This window comes from Phalacrocorax aristotelis, chromosome 6 (genome assembly GCF_949628215.1).
Source record: "Phalacrocorax aristotelis chromosome 6, bGulAri2.1, whole genome shotgun sequence".
Lineage (NCBI taxonomy): Eukaryota > Metazoa > Chordata > Aves > Suliformes > Phalacrocoracidae > Phalacrocorax > Phalacrocorax aristotelis.
The window spans coordinates 15480990-15508679 of record NC_134281.1 but is presented as its reverse complement, the minus strand read 5'-3'; the positions used below and the strand labels follow the sequence as shown (position 1 = coordinate 15508679).

Genomic DNA, 27690 nt, shown 5'->3' with positions numbered 1-27690 from the left:
AGGACAACATTTCAATTAGAAATTCTTTATAACAATATGGGAATTACAAGTGCTGTACCTTTATTCTTTTTTTCTTTTTTTCTTTTTTAAATACATACTTTGGTATGTCAGATTACTGCTATGGTCCAAAGACTCCACTTTCTCTGTAAACTCCAAAATACTAAGGTATATATAGAAAGGGGTTTTGGGAAGACCTGACATAGAATAGCTCACCCTTGTAAATGATCTCTAGTAATATTTTTCTTCGTGTGTATATTTTATATAGATACAGAAATATGATACATGTGTTAATGAGTTAAGAACTTTTTATTTTATGGCACGTGTATTAGTCACATCTAAAATTACATTAACTGGCATTCACAGGATTGCACATTATGTTTCTTTCTTTACTTTCATCCAAGTATTAATGATTCCAACAACTACCTCATGACACCCTGTGGAATACTTAAGCAATTGCACATTTCAGCTTCACCAGAATAATTTCTTAAGCAAAAAGGAAATAAAAGAGGAGAGAGAATATTGATTACGTGTTCTTTGAAGCAAAGTTAAGATCTGGTCCTTTATTATCATCAACTTGACCTACCAATTCTAGGCACCCTAAATTAAAGTACTTATTTCCTATGCACAGTGCTTATCTGAATTCCACAGCATTTTCACGATTTCCTTCCTCTTAAAACTAATTTAAAATATGATCCAACCCTTAACCAAGAAAACATGTTCTAAAATTATTCAGCATTTACAAAATTCTTTCCTCAGAGGTAAAGAGAACAGGCAGCAAATTAAAAACATCCCCACTGAATCACAACTGCTTTAAAATAAGTCACTCAATGCGTAGTCCATAGATAAAATAAGAGGAAAGGATCTGATTATTCTTCTATTTGCGCTATATAAATCTGAAGGAAATACTTTGATGGGAACAGGACCATGCTGGGGTATGTGAAAGTAGAATCAGTACCCCAGAATACTTGTTTGCTTGCTGGGATGGGCACTGGATTAGAAAAGATCTGCTAATGCAGACAAGATTTTATGACCAGCTCATCACAAAGTGCGCTCTCTCAAAAATATTACAGGAGGCAAAGAGATTGAGCAGTCTCACATGCTAAAACCTTGGAACACGAGATAAGATTTAGTTCTTCCTGGGTTTTTTAAACTCAGAAAGAACAACAAACCCTCTGGTAACCTCTGTCGTTCTCCAGAGCACAGGCATATATGTAAGGATACAATTTTATTGCTCAATAATTACTTACTTTTGAGCATGCCTGAATTCAATTTATGACAGGGACTGTTAAGACTTTCTTAAACCTCAAGCACTTACATTTTTATCTGATAGGAAATTAGTTACTGTGTAGTTTTGTCAACATGTAATTCTTACCTCTGTAAACTACTACATCCCTGTGCTATGAACTGTATGAAAAGCAACTGCTCCATTCTTTCTGTATTTCAGAAAGTGTGTCTATTCCCAGAGCTGAAGACAGACTTTATTCCTTTTTAAAAAAAACAACACCTTTACAGATAAATATCTTTTCTGTGAGGCATCCTATCAATACACTGCAAGTGCTGATCTTGTCACTTTTTGGCAATGGTCTCAGGAATGCTTCTTAAATACTCAAGGGATTAAATTAGATCTTACCCAGAGACAAACTTTAAAATTCTACAGTAACCCAAGTTCTCAAGGGAAAATTACTTTCGTTGTCAAAATTAAGGTACTGTACTCTGGAATTTTCTAGAAAATTATATAATCAAAGAAAATGTGTCGTGCTATAACCATTTGCCTTTAGAGAATGCATTAAAGCATTAGAGAGTTTAAGACAATGTAAAAGAGAATCTATCAGAGACTTCCTAGGCCTAGCTAGTGAAATCATAAAGTCATATAGCTAAACTTAGCTCCATATATTTTCCTCTCTGCTCAGTGTTTGAGTTTCAAATAACTCCGACAAGTGTTTTGTAACACTGGCTTTTTTAATCCTAAAATTCACGTTGCTCTAGTCTGCATTCCTCTAGGCTGAACTCTCTGAGATTTGTTTCTTATTAAAACACAGGTCATGTCTGTTCCAGTAAAGTAGATCAATAATATAAGATTAGTTTAATTTAAAATTAACATTGAAACACAGGTCAGGAAACAGAACTTCTATATACATAATTTTCATTATTTACTAAAAAACCCTTAATATTTTAAGAAAACAAATTCTAATGAACAATTTCCCAAGTACTGTTACATTCTACTTTAAACAGTTAATGGAATTTTGAGAAAAAGAGATTTAATGATCAACAGCATTCAACCAATATGAGCATTAACTATGACTACTTTAAACCATAGTATTCATTCTCAGACTTCAGCTGCTGCCTCATAGATACACGTAACAAAAGAAAAAACCTGTAACTATTAATCAAAACAGAAGAAAATAGTTAGGGATAGTTCAGATGCAAATACTCTAAATGTCTACTTACACAAAATTTATTTTTATTAGTATGACCCATGATAAATATTCTGTCTCATACGGTGCATTTCAGACACATCTCTGTATATCCCAGAATATATAACCAGCTTTGGCAGTGACTTAGTAAAATAGACGTATCTACAGATGTCCTAACATCTCTGTTCGTTTATGTGTGTGCGCGTGCACGTGCGCACGTGCATAATTTCTAATGAAATACCCATCCTTAGTCTGAACGACCAGTTAGAATGAAAAAACTGAAATAATTTTCCCCACCATCACCATAAAAATATTATTACCTGAAAGCTCAGTATATAAAGGTATAGTTTTTTGGAAAGCACTATAAATTTTAGCCAGAAATTTTTAATGAATGATGTACAGTTGTTCAATATCAAGTCAGCCAAAGTATTTTAAAAACTACGTTAACAGGCTTGACAGCAGCTATTTGAAGTTTCAGCCTGTGGGGTCAGAGGGGGAAGCTATGGCTCCATAGCTTTCCACTAACATTCATGACACGACCTAAGTACATTTTTCAGTTTTAGCAGGATTTCAATTAACAAAATTAGTTCATTGAAGGGCAACTTCTGCTTCAACAGTTTGGCATTGCAGAATTCTCTTTTGTTTTGAAAAAGACTAGACCCGAAAGTGCTCCATCATTCAGTACCACTACCTTTCATTTTGTTTTTCTTCCTTTTAAAAGGGTAGACAGGCACACATTAATTATTAATTACTTTTTTCAAAAGTCACAATACATATACACTTAGATTCTAAAAATTAAAATAAATGTTATATTGAAAAATTTTTAAAATTATTATAAAATGGGGGTTTGCTGCTTGCAACTAAATATATTTATTACAGTATAAGATTTGCACTCATCTTTGGCTTTACCAAGGTAATTTGAAAAAAGTTTGCCAATCTTATCATGACATGATAAAATATTCCTGGATTTCATAAGCAGTTCCAATAGCTACCAAAATGCTTTATTATTTCTCAAATAGAATAAAACTTCTTACCTATAGTTGCCTATTGCAGAATATGTTCTCATTTTAACATCTTTCCAGAGTGCCTTCCTGTTACTACATTCCAAATTTATAAATTCTAAATTGGAGTAATACAGCAGCATTGTACTTATGTCACATTACCACATACCTCATGGTTCAACAGTATCTTTTAGCTTTATATTCTTTCATTATTTTGCCCCACAACACTTTCTTAAATATCAGAGATTTTAGATCGCCCAAAGCATATGACCAGCTCAATCCCACACTGTCAATAAGATAGTGGATTACTAAATCAGAGACAGTAAGGATATTGGTAAAGTTATACGTAAATTTTACATAACCCTTTAGGATACTCAAAACAACATTTCCAACCATGGATTCAGTGTGTGCCCGAGGCAAAAGCAATCTTCAGATCAATGGGTCTGTAAGGTTTTCACAAAAGATGATGTGATCTGTCTGAATAGTTTTTACCTCAAACTTCCTTCAGGACTACAGTTCAAAGTAGCAAAGTGCAGCTGCACAGTGACTGTCACAAAGGAGCTAATGAAGCAAATGCTGCTTCAGACATCAGCCCTCACATTAACCTGATGACAAGAGCAATAGAGAAGTGGCATGAGCTAGTAATTACCCTACTGCTACCTTCCCAAGTCACATAATCCAAGCAGGAAAGAAATTAATTCTTCAGAATTTTGCTCTACTTGACAAGCTTAAAAAACAGAAAAAGATATAAGACCATAATATGAAACCAGAAGACAACATAAAAATATTTTCCCTGAGGTACACTTACATTGTTTCCCTCCAAAGTTTCAGCATTTCTGTACAACACATTTTCTGCTTCTTCAAGCTCATCAAGTTTTTGCCATTAGGATTACACACCTGATCAGAATAACTCTGTGATTTGAGCACTTAACTTTTATGGTTGTTCATTATTCTTATACCACCAAAGACTTTTTTTTTTTTTTTTACCCACTACATTTACATTATTAGGAACCACCTGGTTATGGCCATTTTATCCAATATAACAGAATCATCTTCCCTTTTGCTGTGTGTAAAGTTGCTAATCTTTATGTGCAAACTTGTCTCTAAAAAAATCGCATGTGCTTTGGGCCAGGAGGATGTTAGTTTATACAGTCTTTAAGCCAAATAAGGCTTCAAATTCTAATTGGTGTCTTCACAAAAATACTGCAATATAAAATACTACAACATTTCACAAATGAAAATTAAGCATTTGTGACATTATTTTTTTCACTGTGAAATCAATTCATCTCTATTTTTCGTCACATTTTGTTCAGTAATGTTATTGCATTAGTTATTGTATTAACATATATAATGCCATTTTAAAACAATAGTGTATAAAATATCTCAAATAAAACAACCCAAACCAATAACTTACCTAAGACATACCTTTCTCTATACTTACAAAATGCTACTGTTATCCAGTATTAACACTGCCATCCAAGAACTTACGGGGAAACTATACCCCATGCACTTACACTGCCCCTTGTAATATGCACTGACATAAGTAAGCCAAGTGTACCATTTCATAGAGAACAAATGTCAAGTCTTGGGATGACATACAAAGTACAACTGATTTTGTTAGGCAAGGCCCTGTGTTAATACAGTCATGAAAGACTGCATGAGAATTTGTTCTCTGCCTTGCTCAATGGCTAGAACAAATTATCTTCAAAAAATAAGCACTGTGAGTTCAGCTGAAATTCTGAGGTAGAGAAAAAGAGTGCTTGCTTCCTGTTTGTTACCACTTGTATTCCAGGACTATCCAAGATTTTATGAAAGCTATTCACTCACCTAGCTATCTCCAATTTCTTCTTAACCTGCAAAAACTGTCACTAATGTATTAAATAAAGCATTAAGATGCACGCTGCAAATTAACCCACATAAAAAGTTAACAGAAAAACAAATTGATATAATAGAGATGCATATTATATGCTTGCACCTGGTACGAGATAATGCAGAACAGAACAGGCAACTAATTTTTGTTTATTCACAAGCAACAACTTATGAAGCTGAATGTGTAAAATTACAGTAGTGTCAATAGGACATGAGACAGAGATTATCAACTGCATATACTCTTCAAAAGAAATAAGCTATGCAATGTGTATGGCTAACTCCTTACGCAATTGAATAAGGAAGAAAACTATCTGAAGATACTACCATTAGAGAGAAAGTGGACATGCAAGATGAAAGACAAAGATGGCATCACACCTCTAAAACAGAGAGATGGAAATTATAACAAATGTGCAAACAAAGACCGTAATACCGAAAAGAGTACTTTGGATGAAAAAGATGATGCTCTCACTACTGAACACTAAAGCTACAGTAGGAACCAAACGTGAAAAAAATACCAGGCAAACAAAAACAAGAGTTTACACAGATGCTGAGATCTGGAGACGAGAACTGTCAAGGAATGTAGAGAAAAAGAACACAAAAAAGGAAGGGAGAGGTATAAAAGCTATGAAGAAGTAAATAAACATTGTCAGGAGCATCAAACAAAAGAAAAAGCAAAGGGCAGTTGTAATTTGATTTGATCAGAAGAATCAACATTACATACCTAACTACAATCATGACAAAAAAAATTTCTAAGAGAAATATGAGATATGGTGTATTCAAGCCTTTTTGGGATTAAATTTACTTCTACTTCAAGATATACACAACTCCTTTTGTATGAACAAAGCCAAAACCTACAAACCAAACAGAGAACTAAAATAATTTTGAAGTCAGCATGCACGTTTTTGTGAAGTCTGAAATACTTCAGCCACTTCCACCACTGTCATCAAATGCCTTTACTGCAAAAAATTAACATCATCACCTCTAAACAAGAGATTTCTAACAACAATGAAGATAAAAACTAGAAGATAGCAGCACCAGAATTGGCTGTCTCATCAATAAACTCCCAAGTCTGTCGCCAGAATTCTACCAATTCTTGTTTCATGCTGGATTCCCCACTAGCACCAACAAGGCCTCCAGGAAGAGAGAGCAGAATAACCAGGACATGGTATTCCTCTGCATGTAGATGTTCTACTTCTTGTTTGAATTATTAGTAATGGCAGCAAGCTCTGCAGAACTGTCTTTCCTATCTTCTTCTCTCAAACGGTGAAGCTTGAGATATTTTCAAAACCATTAATGACGATTCAGATACTTCTTTTCCAATGTAGCTTTCAGTTTTGATTTGCTTTTTTCTTTCGTTTTAAAGAAAGAAATAAGGCTGAAAATTTCATATAAAAATTTTATACCTAAATAAACAGTTGGACTCAAGGAGCTTAAGGGTCTTTTCCAATCTAAATTATTCTATGAAATATTAATAGCTGGCCCCAATACTTCATTGTTATTCTGGAAAGGGAAAACATAAAAATCCATATTTTTATTTATATTTTTGTATTTTTACAATGTCTGAAGTGTAGTACGATTGCAGTAACATGTTGAACTTGATTGCAAATACTTTCTCAGAACTCCATCAAATAACAGGGAAAATGCATTTCTTACATTTCCTTTTCCCATCAGCTGACAACAAAATTAACTGTTTTCAAAATTCTCACATACTTCAAAGGTATAGCAACCTGAAAAGAAATAAGATCATCACAGATTTGCAGTACCTGAAGCCCACTTTCCATACACGCTCTACAAACAAAATTTCAGTCCTTGAACCTCTCTTAGCTGTCACAAAAAAAAACCTCAACAGGACTGTTACTTTTATACTGTAACTTGCAACAAGTGTGTTGTCAGGTTTGCTTACACCAAATCTCTGTCCTAAGGAGCAATTAATTTAGGACTACAGGGGTATTTTAGGGTCTAGAAGACATTCTTCCTATGTTCACCCTGTGTATCCATCCATTAGACAGCCCGCTCAACACGTTCACCACAGTGTGGTTGTAAAAATGTAAAGAACAAAAAGAATATCATTAATGAAGACATGGAATTTACATTGATATCAAGCTTCTGAACAGATGTTACACAGTAATTACACTTTCCTAAAGTAGGCTGAGGAAAGCAAGTAAGTCAGTGGAAGAATCAAGAGATATACTCACATAATGTGCAAGTATTTCCCATACGTTCTTTATAATTCAGTTTGTTAAACATATGGAGTATCAATTGAGTATTAGCAAAATCTTAAGTAAAACAGTACAGAGGCATAAAGTATCATTATGGTATCTAGAAAAATCCAATAGGATTAGAAGTTTACCTAAAGAAAAGAGAAAATATATGTGTCCCTTAATTTGGGATAGAAAAAAGGTATAATGAAGGAAAATAACTTACTAACTGCTGATGACTAAGAGAAAATGTATATCATTTACTGGGAATATGTAGCCATATTCTTTGGTCAGTACCTGAAATAAAGTATTACATGTGACTAGAAAAAAAAAATGTCGTTATTCTGTAATTGGAAACGTCAGCCTACTATCTCATGTACGTGTAGAAACTGAGAGCATCCTATTGCATCAATAAATAGAACTAAATGCAACTAAAATTGGGGATCAGAAGTGATATATATTTTCTTCTTCCAAAACAAGCGTGTTTGTTTCATTGCACAATCACTGCAGGAAATACTTCACCTATTTTTACTTACTGTGAGATTCTAGATTCCTTCCATAATACAGGATTCTAATGTATGGGTCACAGGAAGGATTCAGAGGAATCAACAAGCATTAGAAAGAAGGCATGTGTGCTGAGTTTTTTGTACAGAGAAGAGAAAATGGCCCTAGAGCTGCTTATGGAAGGGATCTGCCCTCAAGTCAGCTGATACTTTTACAGGGCTATAAAAGCAGGTCAGTGGGCAAACTGAGCCAAGAGAGAAGGCTGTCACACAGAAAGGAGCTCCTGGACAGAAAGCTTGGCTTCTGTTGCCAGACTCCAGCTGAGAAAGAGCTGGAACTTAATGCTAAAATTAACCTTCACCAGGAAGCTAGCCAAAAGAAGCCTGGGCTGATAATATCCACTTGTGTATCTGGAAATACTCAGTCTCTGTCTCCTTCTCTTCAGGGACCAATAAATTCTCAGAACAAAACAGCTTGATTCTTGGACTCTAAGCAGGACTCAGTCTTGTCAGACATCCATTGAAAAGTTTTTGCTCTCATCATATGTATTTATTGTGATATAATTCAAAATGCAGTACATATTTTCCAGATAGTAAATATAATAATACAAAATGGACTAACACATAATTCTAGTTATGACACATGAAGAACTGGACATTCATTCTTAACAAGCTAATGTTTCTTATAGCAACTGTCTGTATATATTCAGGGCCAGATTTTCAAGCTACATCTCACAACATTTTACATGTTACAGGGTAATGACTGATTGCTGAACTGTTTTTTGAAGTCTAGCCCAATTACACATTGAGAAAACCTGCAGATATGACCTGTATTACTTCTCCAAGCTCACCATGAAAAATAGTACCTTTCTGCTCAATCCTACATTTCAGGTATTTGAAGACATCTGACAATTTGTTACCCATGGCCAGTTTTGTATTATTTGGTATAGGTGCATATAAAATAGGATATGTTAGCTTACACAAGAATTTTTTCAAGAAGATTTTGCATGAAAAACAGTTAGACTATGAAGTATGCAAGCCAGAGAAGTGCCTATACTCTAATATATCTAATGTAGAGTTGCATGTAGAAAAAAGCTGCTTTGGCATACTTTTAATACAAATCATTTAAGATTAACTTTGATATGCCTTGTAGTTTGTATCTTGTCATTCCTACAATGTCTGTATCAGTGTGGAAGATTTGGGGGCCTCTGCCCATGTTAAAAAAATTACAGCAGGTCTCATTAAAAAGTTAACAGACAGTGGGAAGAGAGAGGCAGCAGACAAGTTGTATAGGCAAGTGTTGGGCAACAGAGAATACTGAAAAGGGAAGCTACAAAGAAATAAGAGTAAGAATAGGCACTTCAAGAGCTGCAGAAAGAGAGCAAGTGCCAGTCAGACAATAGTATGGAAAGTCTTCCAGAGCAATGAACACAAAGAAATCAGAATGCTGGACAACGTGAATGGGAAGTAGCACAAGAAAGAAAAAAAGTCACCAAAAAAAAGTCCAACGCAGATGCATATGTTGTGTGCATTATTTTAAAATACACAAATATATAAAGGGAAATACAAGGAAAGCTAAAAATCATATTACCTCATTTTCAATAAAATTATTTCACTTTACAATATGTTATTAAAGTCAATATAATTATTAAAGAGCAACATAGCCCTGATAAATTAATGACAAGCATTCATCAATGAAAACAAGGCAGTAAACCAGAAACAATCTCTATCAGTAAAAGACTAAAAAGAGTTTAGAAAAATAACAGAAGGAATGATTTACCATAACGTATCCTAAGTTATGAAGTTACATACTTAGGAAAATAATTAAGATGGGAAAACAGACATCTCAAAAAAAAATATTTCTTTTTAATTGCAGAAGAACTATCATCTAGGGTTCTGAATAACAGGCAGAAACCTTACAAACTGTACTTCATTTCGAAATGAAAAGTTTGAGCATGTTGTGTTGTAGAGAGGCTGGAAGCCTAGCTTAATCTCTAGAGAAAATGCAATTTTTTCATTCACTGTAACAATCTCATTCAAATCTTGCTTGTGGGCAGTGGAACATATTATGATACTCTAAGATCTACCAGGACTGTGGCCTATGTTACACCTAGCACTGAAAAACCTATGGTATTTGAATTTCCTTTCCCATGTGAAGGCTATTCAATCACTTAACAGATCTTGTCAATCTGATTTCCTGCTACTCATTTTTCTAAGTTTAACACTGTCCAAGATAATTTCTCCTCTTTTGTGGTATTTATAACTTCAGAATATTAGGATAAAAACTAAACTCCCTGTCCCTGTCAGGTCTCTGTTCTTATTGCCTAACTCTCACATCATTGGTCTGACAATGAGATATCTGAGATCAAACATGTTATTTTCAGGTGGGATGACACACACGCCGTCTAGGGAGAGGTTATCATCTTTGCTTCTGCTAACCAGTGTTTCTGCAGACAGAAATATTGGCAATTTTTACTACCACATCCAATTGCAAATAACCTCCTAAATGGATATGAATTGCTCCCTTCAGCCTTCTGGCATTAACGCTCCAAATTACATTTTCAGGCTAGTCACCATCTCTTTTTCCCCATCTACATTTAAATTTTGTTTTTTTCCTAACTGAAATACTGAAGAATATTTTCTAAACAAAAATACTGAAGAAGGCCATATCTGACATAAAAAACTGCTTTCTCATTCCCAGTAAGTTCCCCTCATCTTACCTGTAGTTGCCCATTTATCCTTTTTCATACTTCTTCAATCAACTTCAATCTTCAATCAATGCTGGGAACTTTTTCTATTACCTGAAGGATTTTTTGCATTTATTCTTGTTGTCTTATATTCATTCTTTCCATATTCACTCCAGAACTATGGTTTATAACAAAATATTTGTAGTCTATGAAGTCACTGCTCCATTGAGATGATATATACATCTATGTGGGCAATCCAGTTAAAGAATTAACACAAAATTTAAACTCTACCATAATCTGTAATCTCCCAGTTTTTCTTACCTATTTTTCATGCACTTTTAATTTATATACCTATGCACTGTAATACTTTCAAGAATATCTGTTTTGGTTTTACTAAGATCACTATGTATTTCCATTGAAGGCTTAGGGTTACCATTTAAATCACCAGCTTCAGTGAAAGAAAATAATACCTTTATTTCCTTTCCTGGAAGGTTTAAAGAGATATTTAACATGCTTTGCAAGGTTTGAATTTGAAACTCAATGTATCTCTCATTTAAGCAACTCCTATAGTTTTGATTCTAATGGAAAGCTATAAAGGATACAGGAGAGTTGACAAAAGCAAAAAAGAATGCACATTTAAGCATCACACTGTCCTACAGTACAGTGTAACAATTATGAGTACAGGAAATGTCTAACATTTACTGCAGCATGCTACAACTAATTTTGTTAGAAGATTCTGGCCATAAATTACATTTTAACATTAATCATATATCTCCTTATATTAATAGTTTCGTAACATGCCTTTTACATAGAACTGTATGAAGATATTAAACATATTTGGTAGAAAGATTTCAAAAGTACAGACAGATAATTCACTTAAGAGTTAATGTAAGCTTTATTTGATTGTTCCAGAATCATAGAGAACTCTCAGCATTCTTTCTTTAATTCAGAGACTTTCAGATAAGTGTATTGCTCTTAAATCTAAATGATAAACTGATTGTACAGAACTTCGAAATCACAGGCATTTCACTCCTGAAGGGAAAATAAAGTGTAAATAGAGTGCTTTAAAACTGCTCTGTCATATTTAATCCTTAATTACATACCTCCTCCTACAGTCTTATGAAATTATTTCAGAGATTTCCAATATTCTCTTATTTCCCAGTTTTCCTGTAAAACATTCTAAATAACAATATAATACTTCATCAATATCAACAGAAGAAAAATATTAAACTTTATACTTCCTTACTCTCAGAGTAAGGAAGCAGACAGGTTGAAGAGGGAAGAGGGAAGCCCTCAAAGTGGAAAAGAATTTTAAAGGGAAAAGAAAAAAAAAGTCTATAATAGCAAAAATTTTTACAGTGAAGGTAAAAATAACAGGCCTGCCCCCTAGCTACTATAAATAAAGGATGGCTATATGAATTCAATAAAACCATGTTGATTTGTACTAGAAGAGCATCCCGCACTTAGAAATCGCATTCAAGAGCTTGTAATAGAGAACACAGTTTCACATGGTACTATTTTATAAGAACTACTTTAAGTGCCAGTGCTAAAAAGTAAGAAAAAACCCATAGCAGCAGAGCTTTAACAGTTAGGCAGAAATTAAGTAGAAACAATACCCTTTATATTGGAAAGTTTCCTTTTAGCTCTCTGGTTACAGAGGGCATCTATACTCATATATAAGGGACAGTGTAATGACTTTACATGAAAGAAAAGCTTTGCAGAAGGATAACATATCTCCCTGCCCCCTTCTTTTAAAGACGTCTTTTCTTAATCATTCTAAATTAACATATGGTCAATGTACATAGGTTTATATCAATTAAGAGTTAAAGTGTTCAGAATGTTGTTCATCAGAGAACTAAGATTCGTGTTACTATGAGACGAAATTTAATATTTGCACTATAGCTGCATGAAAGACAATGCACATATTAAGTTTCACCAATAGTTACTGCAGGCCAGACACAGCCTTTCTACGTATAAACTATCAAAGCACCACTAAACTTAAACTGAAATGTTAAACGCAGCAACTTGGATGTCTTTAATCAACATCTGCTGAACAGTTTAGATTTTCTGTAGCATAGCAGCAAAGGTAACACAGCAATGCTTTCATATAAATGTCTGAATGGGAAGTAGAAACAATCTCAAGTAGTTCTATGTTTAAAATAGTTTGCTTTTGCTATAAAAAATGTCCTTTTTTAATCTTTCACTGAACTTCCTTTATCATGTATCTCCTCTTAAAAACAAGCAGGTGTGTATGTATAACTTAGCCTCATTCTAATATCATCAACTATTTAAAAAAAAAAAAAGGGGGGGAAATAATTAGATAGTAGATCTATGACACAGAAATACTTTTTACCCCAACCCAGTTTTTCATTAGGTCCTTGATGCCTGGGATTTATTAATTAATGTAGATTTTTGGCTTTCTTCATTTTTTTCATTTATTGTAAAAGCCATAATGAAAGGATCCATGAAGAACACTCCTTGTCCCTTTGGCAATTACAGGAAAATTCATTGTAATAGCCTGAAGATGCATTTGGAGGTCATCTGCTATTGCAACATCTGTGACACTGATCTCATACTATACTAAAACTGATAACACACTTGTAATATTTTTTCTGTGATGTATATTTCTTTGATTTTTATGCCAGATATTTAAAAGTTTGTCTTCAAAAAATACGTAGGACAGTGAGAAGTTTCAGCAACTGTTGTATGCAGTTGTCTCTCCCATAGCGTTAAGCTCTTTGTAGCTTTGTGTTCACTTCCGTTACTACCTGAAATATGTGCCCCTCTCCATGGTGGGGTTTGACAGACACTAGATAAAACCTTCAGAAGAGTGTTGAGTTAGGAGTTTTCAGTTAAGAACACTTAGAAACTCTTTAGAGATGATGGCTATATCAAAATATATTACACAGATTGACTACTTTATCTCTGTAGGTCTGCAAGCATTAGAATTATTGCAGAACTTAATTTTTATCAGGCTTTCTCCTCAAGAACATGCACTTTAAGTGTAAAATTATTTTTAAAAACTTGAGCATTGCTTAACAATGACACTACAATAGTCTGACAACACTTCCAATTTCAGTGTTTCCTATTCAGAAGATTACAGATACTACTAACAGTCTGGGACTTTTAAAATGATTGAATGATGGCCAGTTCAATGCTAAAAAAACTATCAGACACAGGGAAGAGCTTATTCCAGAACTGAGCATATATAGAGATTTTTTCCTACTGTTTTACTCAGATAATTCTTATTTTATCATTAGTATGAAAAGATAATCTGTAGTCTATGAATCTTACTCAGGTATTCTGTAGAAAAATATATTAAAACTTAAGCAAAACCAAGTAAGTCTACCTGTTCTGTTCCTGTGCCTTTTTGTAGTTTGGAGTGTTTTTTAACAGGTTTTGCAGCAGAACCCTTAAGGCACAGTGATAAACAGTGACTGCAGCACTGCCCATCCTCCCTCCACCCCACTTCCCCTCCCAAAAACACCCCCCAGATTTAGCCCTTACTGAGAAATATGTCTTGCAGCATAAATTGTAGCACAGGTCTCAATACAAAGATACATTTGTCAGTATTAAACACTGCTGTCAGCATTACAATATGCCCAAAGAAGGAGAAATGCTCCTGCCTTGCCAGGGGGAGGCAATTCACAAGGATGATGGTATTTTGCTCCTCCGCCTGCAGCTAGCTGTCTATGAGGTGGCTCTTCTTCCCGCTCCCCAAAGCTGGAATGATTTACAGGGACTCGTGGAAGGTGTTGCAATTCATACATTTCAAGGCAGAGGCTGAACTATATCACATTTCATAAAATAACAGTATACGAAAATTAGTAACAATTAAAGAGTGTTAACAGTGAAAATTGCTGAACAAGTAAAATGTATTGCAAGAAATCATGTTTTCGAAATCTAACACAACTTACAAGTCTAGCTCCCACAGCTAGTTCACAGGGATGATCTCTTTTGCAACTGAAGTAGCAAACTCCTGGTTTTTATTACCTTCCTATGTACTCTAGATTCTACCTTTGACATTCCGCACATTTGTTCAATTGCTTACAATCACATCCACCTCCTGATATACAAAAATTCTGAAACTCTCAAAGGTAATGGATTCTTTTTTAACAAAATAAACATTCAAACCAAGCTATTTATGCTCCCACGACAGCCACAACAAAAACCCAGATTTAATCATAGGTTACTATTTTGGGATAGGTCACAGCAGGTATTTCACTCAAATTTAAAATGTGCTTTTACATAGTCTCAATCCTGCCTATCAACAAGCAGCTGCTTTAAGACAAATAGATTACAAATTGATGTGGACCTTTAGCAGCTTCTCACCATCAGTCAAGATCAGCAGTAGACACTACAAAGAGCCATGTATAGAAGTTCCCATGGTGTACAGTCACTTTGGCATGGGGTTAAACACAGAGCAATAAAGGACTCTCTGCCTGTCTGGGGGCATGAACGGAGATTTCTACGGTCAACTCAAGGTATCTCTTAGGCAATAAATATAGTGGACCTGATTTGTCTTCCAGCTAAATAAGGTTTACACTAGCATAACTAACTTTTGTAAATTTACTGCAGATTTATTCCTAAGTGAACGGCAAATAGGCCCAATAGTTCTTTCATATAAATAGATTACGCAATGTTATGCCTTTTTTTTTTTACTTTCCAAGAACTGTTTTACTCCATTCTCTTTATTTCACTTTGATCTTAGCACTGTGCCTGGTTAGGCGTTAAAAATTAAAGACAGGTGTGCTACAAGGAAGTGAATTAGATTCAGATTCCATTCTAAAGGTGGATTTATTCTGCTCATATTCAAACATACCACTGCTGATTCTACCACCAAGAAATACATACTACTTGGCAACAAGAAAATTATCAAAGCAATCTGCCCAAATTGGCACCACTAGCTCTGGCTACATCTGGTAACAATAATATGAAGGGAGAAGTATGAAGATAACAATTCCCATTTATTGTTACCATTAAACTTATCTGCATGTGTACTCTTAAGTCTTTGAACTTTGTGCTTTCATAAAGGCAATAAGAGCTCCACTCAAGAGTGAGGGGTGGTGCTTTTCTAAAAGTGATAAAATATCCAATTTACTAAGGTATTAGAGTCCCTAGTCACAGACAGCTCAGTCAGACGAACAGCAATGGAATACCACCAGGAAAGCAGGACTGCCAACATCAAGGAGCTCTAGCAATGCATAAATTAGTGTGTTTGATTTAATGCCAACAAAAGAGTAGAAATCTAATATACTACAATATTGGTAAAAACCAACTGCTAATGTGTAAGTCTACTTTTTATATTTATTAGGAAATGTTTCTTTTTATTTCCAGATATAACAAACTCGGAGATACATCAGGTCAAGTTGCGGATCAGCTGTAACTGTCTATCCTAGCAAGGAGATGAACAAGAGCAGTGGAATCTACTTTCTTAGTTCAGGGTAAGGTCAGGATGGCTTATCACATTAACAAGTTATTCAATCACTACATTGCCAAATATTTCATGCATCAGACTATGACAAAACATTAAACTCTCAGTCAAAATAGGCTCAAAATCATACATAAAATGTATCATTTCTGAATCACTCAAGATTTAAAATCTCTTCTCATGATTTTACTGTATACAATTAACAAGCTGATCATTTATTTTCCTAGGAAGTATTTCATAAAACTATGATTTGCCACTTTCTAACATTTTTTAGCTAAAATATGCTAATAAGAAAAATAAGGGTCATTAATACAAACCTGGTAACAACACGTTTGAAACAGTGTACTATAACCATGATACAGAATCATACGGACCATTTATTTAGATTCAAAATTTAGCATTATACTTTGCATAGAGGCAACGTTAGTAAACTTTGAACTGTGTCTGAGACTCAGCTTTAATACACCAAATTCCAGTATGAATAGTGTATTAGTTCAAATGAAAACAAATAAATAATATCCAAATATTTTGTTTGCTCAGTTTCGTAAATAACATCATTACTGTACCCAAGCAGGAAGGAATTACAGCTTTGAAATACTTCTAGCATTAGCAAAAATCTCCCCCAAACTAGTAGCATCAACAGGTGTTCCTGCTATGCATGTACCAGTAAGAAGTATATACATCTCCAAATATACTCGCCTGATAGGATGCACAGTTCCCAGCTTTGCAAGGAATTATGTTGAATGTGACAACTTATGTATCCCAAAGGAAAAATATATGAGTTAAACATCTCTTCCAATATTGGTATAATCACAGTTATGCCATGTAAACAAAATATGATATACAGAATAAAACAGTTGCTTTAGTTAAAGTATTACTTGGCAACATATTCCCAGCTTGCCACCTTATATATTCTGAAGCTAGAGCTATGCTTTTAACATACATGTATTTATTCTACTGCAGAATGTGTCTAAAGTGGTAACCTAATCCAGTGGGTCTAAATTCTGGAGCCTGGCAGACAGCACTTACTATACTCAGTTACAACACACACAGAGAAATGGCTGCTGATTCAGAGAGGCAGATGCAGTGTGTTCCTGTGAATCCCCCTTTTCAATGTCTGTTGGTCAGAAAAGGTGAGAAGCCACTCAGTGTCCTTCCTCCCTACCAAAAATCCATCACCTGGAGCATGGAGCTTGAAAGAACTTTCAAGAAAAAGATTAGCATGTAAATAAGACACACAAGCTTTTTGGGTTAGTGCAAAACTTTGTTCCACGGGCTACTTTTTGAAGGATCTGATTTTGTCTCATTTAAATAAGTTGTCAAGGATTCAGTGGTAAACAGCTGGCAGGTACAAAACCAGCTGAATCTGTCATGTTAAGACAGTTAGGAAATAGTCAGGCTGCCGCTCAGAGATGCAGTTCCAAGAGCAGTGAATCACATGAATATACACACTCTTCTCAGTCAGCAGCTGAAAATTCAAGAGAAAGTCATGACAGCAGGATACCTCTCTAATGTAAAATTATTCTTAATTACATTTATAACACTCTTCCTTCTCTTTTTTAAATTCCAATCAGCAGAATTCTATCACAGTTCTTGGAAGACTATTTCACAGAAAAATATATTTCTTCTCTTAATCAATTTTGATTCTCCCTTATTCTTTCTCAGATACTTAAGTAGTCATCCATTTCCCTGAATAATTCCTTTGTGTTCTTCTACATCTCCCAAATATAACAACTCCTACTTTCTTTCTCTTTCTCCTACAGTCACACTACATGTAATTCAGGTCTTTCACACTTCAAAAGAAATTTCTTCCAACTCTACTGAAAAGAAAATATTACTCTTCACACAACTTAAAATTCCCAGCATGCGATTTGGCTGCTTTCTCAGCATGAATAAAACTTAGGATCTTAGTTAAAGATAACTTTGTTAATCAGTATTGACATTTCAGAGCCGAATGGCAGCTTCCTTCCTCGCCAACAGCACTGTTGTCACACTAGCAGTATGAAACCCTTATGTAAGCCCAGTCCTACTTTGCAACTGGCATACTGTTTCTAAGAGCACTTCTGTATGCTACGTATAACCTGAATCTTGAACTATTCAATTCTCTTCATTTGAGCTGCATGTGAAGAACCCTCTCAAAACTAGCTAGCATAACTTGCTCTAGAATAACTTGCATTATTTACACTTAAGGATTTATCTTCAAAATTCTAAATACATGTGATCTACACATACACATTCATTACTTCCCAAAAGTGATCTTTCTGTATCTCTCATTTATATATTGTACCACATCATATTTAGATCTTACAACTGATTGCCTCCTTTCTGTATGTATAACTACATTTAGAAAGCTAATAATGTATTAGTTAATAATGTATGTAGTAATAGTATCATACTACTGTGCTAAAAACTAAACAAATGTAAATATATGACAGCATCTCTTCAAAGCACTTATTTCTTCAAATAACTAGTACTTTTTTCAGTTTCACTAACAATCTCTTACCCAATAGCTCCCAAATGAATTAAACGATATATCCAAAATGCTCAGTTTTCCATAGGTAGCATACAAAGGCAGCCAAATTATTATTTTGAACTTTTAGGATTTTAAAATACAATTAAGATTTTCAAACATGCAGACAAACAGGTTCCTTTGTTACCTGTTCAGAGATGTATATTACTGGTACATGAACCAGACTAGGTTGACCAACTGCTTTGTGACCCTGTTTCTTGAGAAACTTCATACACGTACACGTTGTTTCTTGTAATATTTTCTGGAGAATGAAGGTCATCCCAAAGAATAGATGCTTCCCCCTCATATTGGGGGAATAATTACTGTAAACTAAGAAATGTTTGCCGTTCCAGCCACTTATACTGAAACCTAGTGACACTTCTGAATTCTTCAAAACATCTCCAGCCATTTCATTAATTTGTCAGCTGCTGTTCATAGAGACCTGCTTAGAAATTATTATTATGAGCAGATCTCCAAACAACTTTAACACCAAGACCAGGTGAGTTAATATTTCTTTACTTACTTGAGGGTCCATGATTTACAATATACCTGATATTCAAAAATTACCATGTTTACAGAACTGGCATTAAATAAAACAGTTTGTAGATTTTGTAATCTCACAAAACGTCATTTGAGGAATTCAGAGATTTTTCTCCTATAATAGTAAGTGTTTACTTTCAAATACGTCAGTAAGCCAAAGCATGTCATCCAACTATTCTCCTTTCGAAGTGTAGACTTGAACAAAAGCAGCAGTAGCAAGCAGATCTTTGCGAGTGGGCAGGAACAATAAAATGCTGGGCTTCTAGCTTCAGTGGGTGGCAAATTCATTGGAAAAGGCAGTAGATTCAATCAGACTGGAAAACTTTACAATGATCATGGATTTCAAGGTGCAAGGGCTTACATCGCTCATAGCTATGGTTTTAGGCTGGATGATCATTCAGGTTGGCTTCTCCAGTGAATCTATACTAAGTCACGTATTTCCGGTGACCTTTTGTACCCTGTAAAAACTTAGAAATGTAGCTTTACAAAGAACGGGAAAGCAAAGATGATCACTTCCTCTGATCTTAATGACATTGTCCTCAATGTCTCAGGGTGTAGGCCAAGAGCATCCAAACAGCTGCACTGGTTAGGCTTGAGTATTTTCTATATTTTTCAGATAGCGTTAATGTATACTACATGCAAAGTTTAAGGATCTCAAAGCTGCATTTTATGTGCAGAATCACTGAGGATCCATTTTTTTACAATGTATTGGGATCAGTAACACCAACACCCTGGATGAACAATTGGCTATATTTAGTTCAATCTCACTTTCAGACTGTGTTATCTGAATAACATAACATGATTTGGCAAAGCAGCAAGAATAAACAGCCAACAAAGTACGATTTTCTAATACTCAGCACACTGAATGCTGTATCCTTAACATGGACATATATTATTAGAAGAAACATTTCTTAACATAATGCACAAGTCAATAGCCACCATAGCAGCTTTGAAACAGCAAAATTTTCATGTTACAGCAGAATGACTCCCTAATTTATTTTTTTTTTAACAACACTGGTAATCTGCAGTCAGAACATTGGTCTGTTTTACATAACAACTAATTAGTTCAGAATTTGTTGTCTCACTCCAGAAATACAATAGGACTCTGATTTGGTAACTGCAAAACCCCAGTTCACATCACAGTCTATTTACAGTGTTCTGGTAGAATTTGACAAAGTTAATAATAAAGTCCTTCACACTGCCACCATGACCCCCTTACGGGATTATGAAAACATGCTCCCAACTGATTAAACCATGAAAAAAAACAACACCAAAGGCATTTTCTATCAGCATTGTGCTCACACTTTCTACTGATTAAGATCAAACAAAAGAAATAGGTCTTTTAGGTCTTCCTCAACAATTCTGGACTCAGAAGTTTCAATTTCAGTGGTGTTCTCAGCCAGAATTCCCACACCAAGCAATAATACTGATGCAAATTTCTAAGCACAGGAGTAGGACTCCTTTGTTTATGCTAGTGTACCCCTAATCTGACCTATGTAAATTTCTTCTTCTGTAGAAGCAGCTAACAGTAATATGTACAATTAATTGTACAACACATTTTCATTTAACATGAACTGGACGACATCACCTAGTGTGCACAGTCCAGCCACTCCTAGTACAGATTCCAATTATTACACGAGAGCTAAGACTTTATGACATTTCCTACAAATGCTAATTAGCTGGTAGGTTAGGGCCCTAAGTCATGTAGCACTTCATCAATCCCAAAGCTTAAACTACTAAAGATGGAAACTGTAACATTTTACATGAAAAGTTATGTTTCAAGTCAAAGTAGAATATTATATTAGCCCCCTTTACATGGTGTTCTTTTATAATGGTCCCCACAAAAGAATTTCCACAAGCTGTTGTCCTAATATGATCCAGGTCTACATCCTCCACGGCATTCTTGTCTCAGCAGCTACTGTTTTCAACACCGAGACTCACATTTCAAAATATATAATTGTTTTTTAAAATATCTACAGATTCCTAGAGGACAAAACACACCAGTATAGCCACTGTATGAGAGCGAAATTTGGAAGCAAAAAGGGACACAAAAGAATCATCACCCAGTTCAGCACTTCTGCCCTTCAGCCTGCAACTAGGCCATATTCATAGAACTTGCACGTTCTGGTAAGAAATAAATAAAGATTTCTGAGGTCTGCCCCTCTGCATGCTAAACTGACAGATATGAGGTGTAAGACTAGCTTTGCCAGGTTAAACAAGGCTATTAAAGCAGCATACCCAACTTTACTGGCACTAAAATGGAACAGTGGTGCCAAAGATTCTAAAAGAAAGAAATATTAAGTAATATTGCACCTCTGACATTGACATAAGTTTATTATTACTCCACGCCAATCTACCTTGATCCAAATCCTCTAAATGCATGCTGTTCCAGTGCTAGGCCTCCCTTAAGCCTGCAAATTATACTGAAGAGTGTAGCGGTTTTTCAATTTGGACCAAAATTACACCAAAACCACTGCCTGGAAGGACAATGAATTATTAGCTCATTATCTAGCCCATTACTTTTTTCTGCAACATGTTACCTTATGTGTGTTCCTATAGCATCCTGTGGGACTCTCCACTCACCACAGCTGATTTGTTGCCAATGTTTTTGTTTCTTCCACATCTTTGGAAGGAGCCCTCAACAGAACCTGTCCTGTTCTCCAAGTATAAAAGCTATCCAGAAAGGAGAAGAAACAGCTCCAACTTTGAAAGGGAGCTTTTCTGGTTTGGGTTTGGTCTCCTTTGTATTTTTCAACATGGCAGATAACAGTAATGTACACAAGAGAAAGAACAGAGAATTAGAAACTGCATCTTTCCAAGTTACGTATTCCTTCCCACTCAGTTTCAGGTTATTACCGACAGAAATATTTTTAAGCACTATATACAAATTTTTCCTTCTTCAATTACTTGAATGCAACCATTAAAACAAATATTATTTTAGGCTGAGTGAAGCGCTTCAGGCTGAGTGGAGAGAGATGTAGCCATCTATGTTGCATCAACAAATGACAGCACTTAAATAACTGGTTATTCACAAGTCCTCATATCAAAAGTAAATAAAAATGCACAGATATGAAGTTTGGCCCTGCACAGAAAAAAAGAAAATGGAGACAAGCATTATATTGTTACAGTCACAAGAATCTAATGTCTAGAAGGAACTTAGGAAGAAGAGCTAGAAGCAATTCCTGCACTTTCAGAGGGTTTTCATGAGAGTAAGAAACCAAGGCAATATCCTGAAAGAAGGTATGTAAAGGCAGAACAATCCACTAGAGGGCTCAGTAACTGTTTCACCTCCTAAGTGTCATCTGAAACAGTCCATGTTGTTTTCCACCCACCTATATGTACATGATGAGGACAAATTAATTTCTAAATGCTCAACACGCAAATATCTGGCTGCCATCACTTTAAGCGAAAACAATAGTGGAAGAAGTGACCAAAAGGTCAGGAGGAGGAGATGAGCAAAAACTGGAAGAATGTAAGAGACACATGCAATCCAGCAAAGAGTAAAGGATAAAAGCATAATTAGATTCAAGTAAAGGATAAAATCACTGAAACCAATACATATTAAATGCTTTTCCATCAAAATTTATTCTTATATAGGGTTGCTATTGAAAAGCTATGTTGTCAAAGCTGGAAAGAAAAGAGGTACATCGAACAATCTTTTCCTTAAAGCACAGCATCCACTACTAGACTATCTGAAAACCCCTGAAAAGTGATCGTTCAATATTTGTTTTCAATTCTTTAAAAAAACTTCCAATATTACAATAAGAATACTATAGCCCTAGGAATTACTACTATACATAGTCCAACATATTTCTGAAATAACACATGACAATGAATAATCTGCCTATGGTCAAAAAGGAGCTGAGCTCCCTTTGCCTTTGACAGAACATGAAGACTCTATGAGGTATGAGTGCCCTGGGGCACACAACTTCATGTAGTGAGGATAAAATTATCTAGAACAGAAAGGCAATAATGCCAGGAAAGTTTCTTGAAAAAAAAGTAGACAGACATGGAACGTCCTCCCTTCTGCATGCAAGTACCATGGTCCAGAGACAAGATTGCATCTGCTGCCAAGGATGCTGGGATGCTCAAGGAGGTTAATCATGAGAAGTCACGATCTAATAAGTACTGCCAAAATGAAGTTTAATGCTTGGGTTAACTAGACACGTAGATTATTACTTTTTCCCAGATTAATTTAAAAGCCTGGATTTCCGTTGGTGACGTACAGAATTTTCTACTTCAGAACTGTACACCAAACAAATGAAAAGTAAACAGTGAAAGCATCCTTTTTAGTATCATACTCTAGATTTATTTAAATAACAAAAGCGAGTACAGCAGGAAGATATTTCAATCAAATTTTTCTCCAGACAAATTATCTGAGAGTGAATTTATATCCAGACATATTGGAAGTAAGGCACAAGTAAAATAATGATCCAAAGCTGAAAATGTGACCTAAGGGTCATTTTAAAAAGGTATATTCCATATATGATATTCTTTTCCTATAAACAAAATAATGGTGTAATGATGATCTGATATTAGCATTTTTGGCCATGCTAACAGCTACATATTAAGACATCGTGGTTATTAAAAATGCTTCAGAGAAGCAAACCTATGCATAACTTTCACATGATGTAAATGAACTATTTTTCTCTTTTTTTTTTAATCATCATAATCCGTTCTTCTCTAAGTAAACCCAGTATTTAGCCCATAGCAGAAAACCTGAACTTCAGAAGTCCCCTGATGTTGCATATTTACCAGAATAAAGACCTCAGAAAAAAAAAATCAGGTGCTAGCTCCAGTTTTAAAGAATCAATTTAGTACTAACTGTGGTTTTGCACCTAGTAGTTAGGATTGATTTATCACATTGTATACTAGAGCTTAAAAGTCTATAACATACATTTACTCTATGATTTAGTGAAGGGAGACAGTACAGTTTGAGAGTGATTATCTTCATTAAGAAGCAGGTGCAAAAGAGGCAAGACCATCTGCAAGCCCTAATAAAATAGTAATGAGGTATCAAAACCAGAAAAAGTGTTGTGTATTTCTGAGCATATAGCCATGACAGCTCTGTATGAAGATATCTTCATCGCACAATTTTGATCACCAAAGCTACATTCCTCCTACTAATCCACTTCCTCAAGTTCTAAATAAAAACCAACTGTAAACTGTTGGCTTGTTTGGGGCCTTCTAGAATGCAAGCAGTAAGAAAAGATACATTCTTTTCAAAATTCTCAAGTGATGTCCAAAACTAATTAGCATTCAGCACAGGATAAAAGGCTTGAAGTTTGCTCTCTTTACATCAGCAGCATTGCTAACAAGGCAAATATTCAGAAAGAAGACTAAAGTGGATGACCTACAGTCATCCTGGAATATACCTATTTTCCAGTTTTGACAGGTGTTATTTCCTGGGCCTGAAAAAGCAGACTTAGTTTCTGGAAAATAAGGACTTGGCTTTTTAAAGATTGTATTTAACGAATTGCAGACAGAAGCACAGCTAGACCACATGAACCCTATATGAATTCTGCAGGAAAACCTCAGTAACATGAACTACCTACATAATAATAGAGAGTAAGGAGTAGACATTCTTTGAGTGGCTGTAAACAGAGGGGAGAAGTAATAGTAAAATGTGCTTAATGCCAGGAACTTTTTCTCCATTTATCTGTATGCTCACCAGTACATCTCTGTATGTGATAGAGTGTGATGCACACGACACACACACACAGAACTTACCTGCTAGCAGAAATGTTTTTGTGAGTGTGAGAAAAAGCATATAGTAAACAAACACTCTGCTACCATATGCAGAACCCTTGCAGAGCTGCCTTTCCAGGAAATTCCCTCCCTACCCCCCAAGTGGAAACTATAATGATTAAATCCAACTTCCCAAAGAGAGTAAATGCTGTTAGCTAAATTCATGGAAAATTAGAAATAAGACTAATAAGGCTGTTAAGAGACAGCATCCCTTCTTAATGTCTTTAGCTTACAGGACAAGCAGCTAATTGACTTAATTTAGGTTCCTTCCCCACTCCTCTTCTTGCCCCACCCCCTAACCCCCCACCCCCCAAAAAAAAAGTCTTTAGAGAAAAAAAAGCAGCATCCTAAACCTGTAGCAGTCCCACACATTTTATTTACATTTCCTCATGCTGAGGAATAAGAAGTTTTGTCAGAGTTTTAGGACTTTCATTTAATTCCAATAATTTTGTGGAAACAGCAACACCTAATATTTTTGTGATATAATAAAATTAAGATATAGTACTATAGAAATGATCCCATGGAAAACAGTAACACATGCTATATTAGGGAACTACTTGACTATTACAGACTTAGTCCTTGCATTTTTTTAATGTATTAAAAGTAATATGCTATAAGAACTATATTTATTTCCTTTAAATGTGCCTCAAGAGTTTTACAAGATATCCTTTCATCAGTGATCTTACCTTTTTTTGAAGAACATTAATTTTTCTTTCTTTTACTTCTAACATATCTTTCATATCTCGAATCTCTCCAGCCAGGGTTCCCTTCTCTTCTGTGAGGTCTTGAAGTTGTTTTGTTTTTTTATTGAGAAAGGTTTCTTTTTCTTCCAATCGTAACCGCAAGGCATCAACCTACATTAAGTAAACCAAACATATTTAGGTTTTAGTAAAGATTATTAGCATATTGTATTCATTTTTTCTAATTCCCTGCTTTTTGTCACTGAAGAAATTTTTTATTTCTTTTCTATGTAGATTTTCCAACTTTATCTCAGACTACACGATTCTTTTACTAAATAAAAAAATAAAAAATAATAAAATGTAATTAAAAAATGAAAGCACTTTTAGTGCCAAAGCATTAATAGAAAAAGTAGAACAGTCAAAACATGAAATAGCATTAAAACAGTCCTAACTTGACATATGCATAAAGGACTCAAAAAAAAATCTTAAATTATTAAATATGTAGCTCATTGAAAATAGTGTTCTGTATCATGTATCTAATTTGTCCAGTAAAGCCATGAAGTGGGCAATCAGATACTATAGCCATTACACAGGGTTGAGCACAGATCAGTAATCTAGAAACAGAATTATTTAACAAAGAGATGGCGAATAGGGTAATTATAAGGTTTTTCACTTTCTCCAGTGTGTATCATGTAAGATTTTTTCCCTTTTGAAACTCAAAAAAAAATAAAGCATTCGAACAGGCCAAAAGGTGTACATAGCCTTGATTTTCTCATTTCTTGCTGTATAAATGCTCAAGCATGTGATTTCATTGTTCTCTTAACGCAACTCAAACTGTTCTCAAATTATGGTCAGGCAAATACATGATGGTGGTCTGGAAAAAATCTGTAGATCACTTGATACCGGTTACTATTTGTGTACAGTTTTTTTCTATAAGCAGCTTTGCAATTAACAGCTTGGGTACTCAAAAACATTTGGAAATAAGGAGGAAAAATAGCTGACTCTGTTACAACACGGGAGGGGGAAGCAGCAGTCACCTTCAAAGACAGCAGTATAAATATTATCATCAAAAAAAGAGAAAAACATGTGGTGAAGCAAGGAACAAAGTGGCAAGAAAAAGGAAAATCTAAACGACAGGGTACCTGTTCACGGAAATGGAGAAGGAGGAAATTGGCTGTTTGGGGAGTATAATCACGAAACAGGAAAGTATGTACAATGTAAAAAGGCAGACATGGCCACAGGAGTAGGCATAAACACATGGATCCAGGTGGAAACACACAAAAAAAATGTTGCAATAGGGGAAGAAACAAAAAACTAGACAGGAAAACAACTTTTTGTTAAGTAGATTTAACAATCCTACTTCACAGATTCAAATTCCTAGTACCTTTTTAGTAATATTTTTCTTCATAAGCACTGCCTAGAGGAGTTACCACAAGGTAAGGTATGACTCCAAATAGAAAAGGTGTTACTGTAGAGATGTAAAATGAAGTTTTGCAAGTTTTAATGGTGCAGCTTTTTATATAGTAGAGAAGAACGAGACAATTAAGAATCAATACTGTAATAATTCAAGAATATAAAGATACTGACTGTAGAATGTAGGGAGTTCAAACTCTGAGACGTGTAATCTTTGCTGACCTTGGTATTTAGCAAAATGAAAAATTATACATTTCACTGAAATGGAAAGAACAAGTAACATTATTCCTACAAGAATGTTTAAAAAAAGTGTAAGGAAGGGTGGGCTAACTTGAACAGACAAATGAAGAATTGTAATGGGATAAAAACCAGAAATTAAACTGAATTGGAGTGTATCTCTCTAGTTTAAAATACTTATCAATTTCTTTGTCTAACCTAAAATACACTGGGGGGTGCTGAGTGGTGGAACTTAATTCTCTAATGCCAAAGAAAGAATTATCCATTGCATAAATTCTACTCTTAATACCTTTGTAATAAAAGGTATTTTTGTAATAAAAAAGTACCAATCTCAACTCATTAAAGCGATGGAATATGTTTGTATTAAAGCATCAGTACTGCAAGAGTTGCACCTTAACATGCATTGGTCCCTTCAGTGAGCACTTCTACTAAATCATACCTGTTTCCACATTCTGATTCA

General features: G+C 34.9%; 1 protein-coding gene across 2 annotated transcripts in view; it reads right to left on the bottom strand.

Annotated features, from left to right (window-relative positions):
- ERC2 (ELKS/RAB6-interacting/CAST family member 2) overlaps positions 1–27690 on the bottom strand; it is a 474805-nt gene that overhangs the window by 260836 nt on the left and 186279 nt on the right. For both annotated transcript variants that reach the window (XM_075096173.1, XM_075096174.1), the window contains exon 8: positions 25587–25754. In XM_075096173.1, the coding sequence (XP_074952274.1) occupies positions 25587–25754 (168 nt within the window). The remainder of the gene's footprint in view (positions 1–25586; positions 25755–27690) is intronic.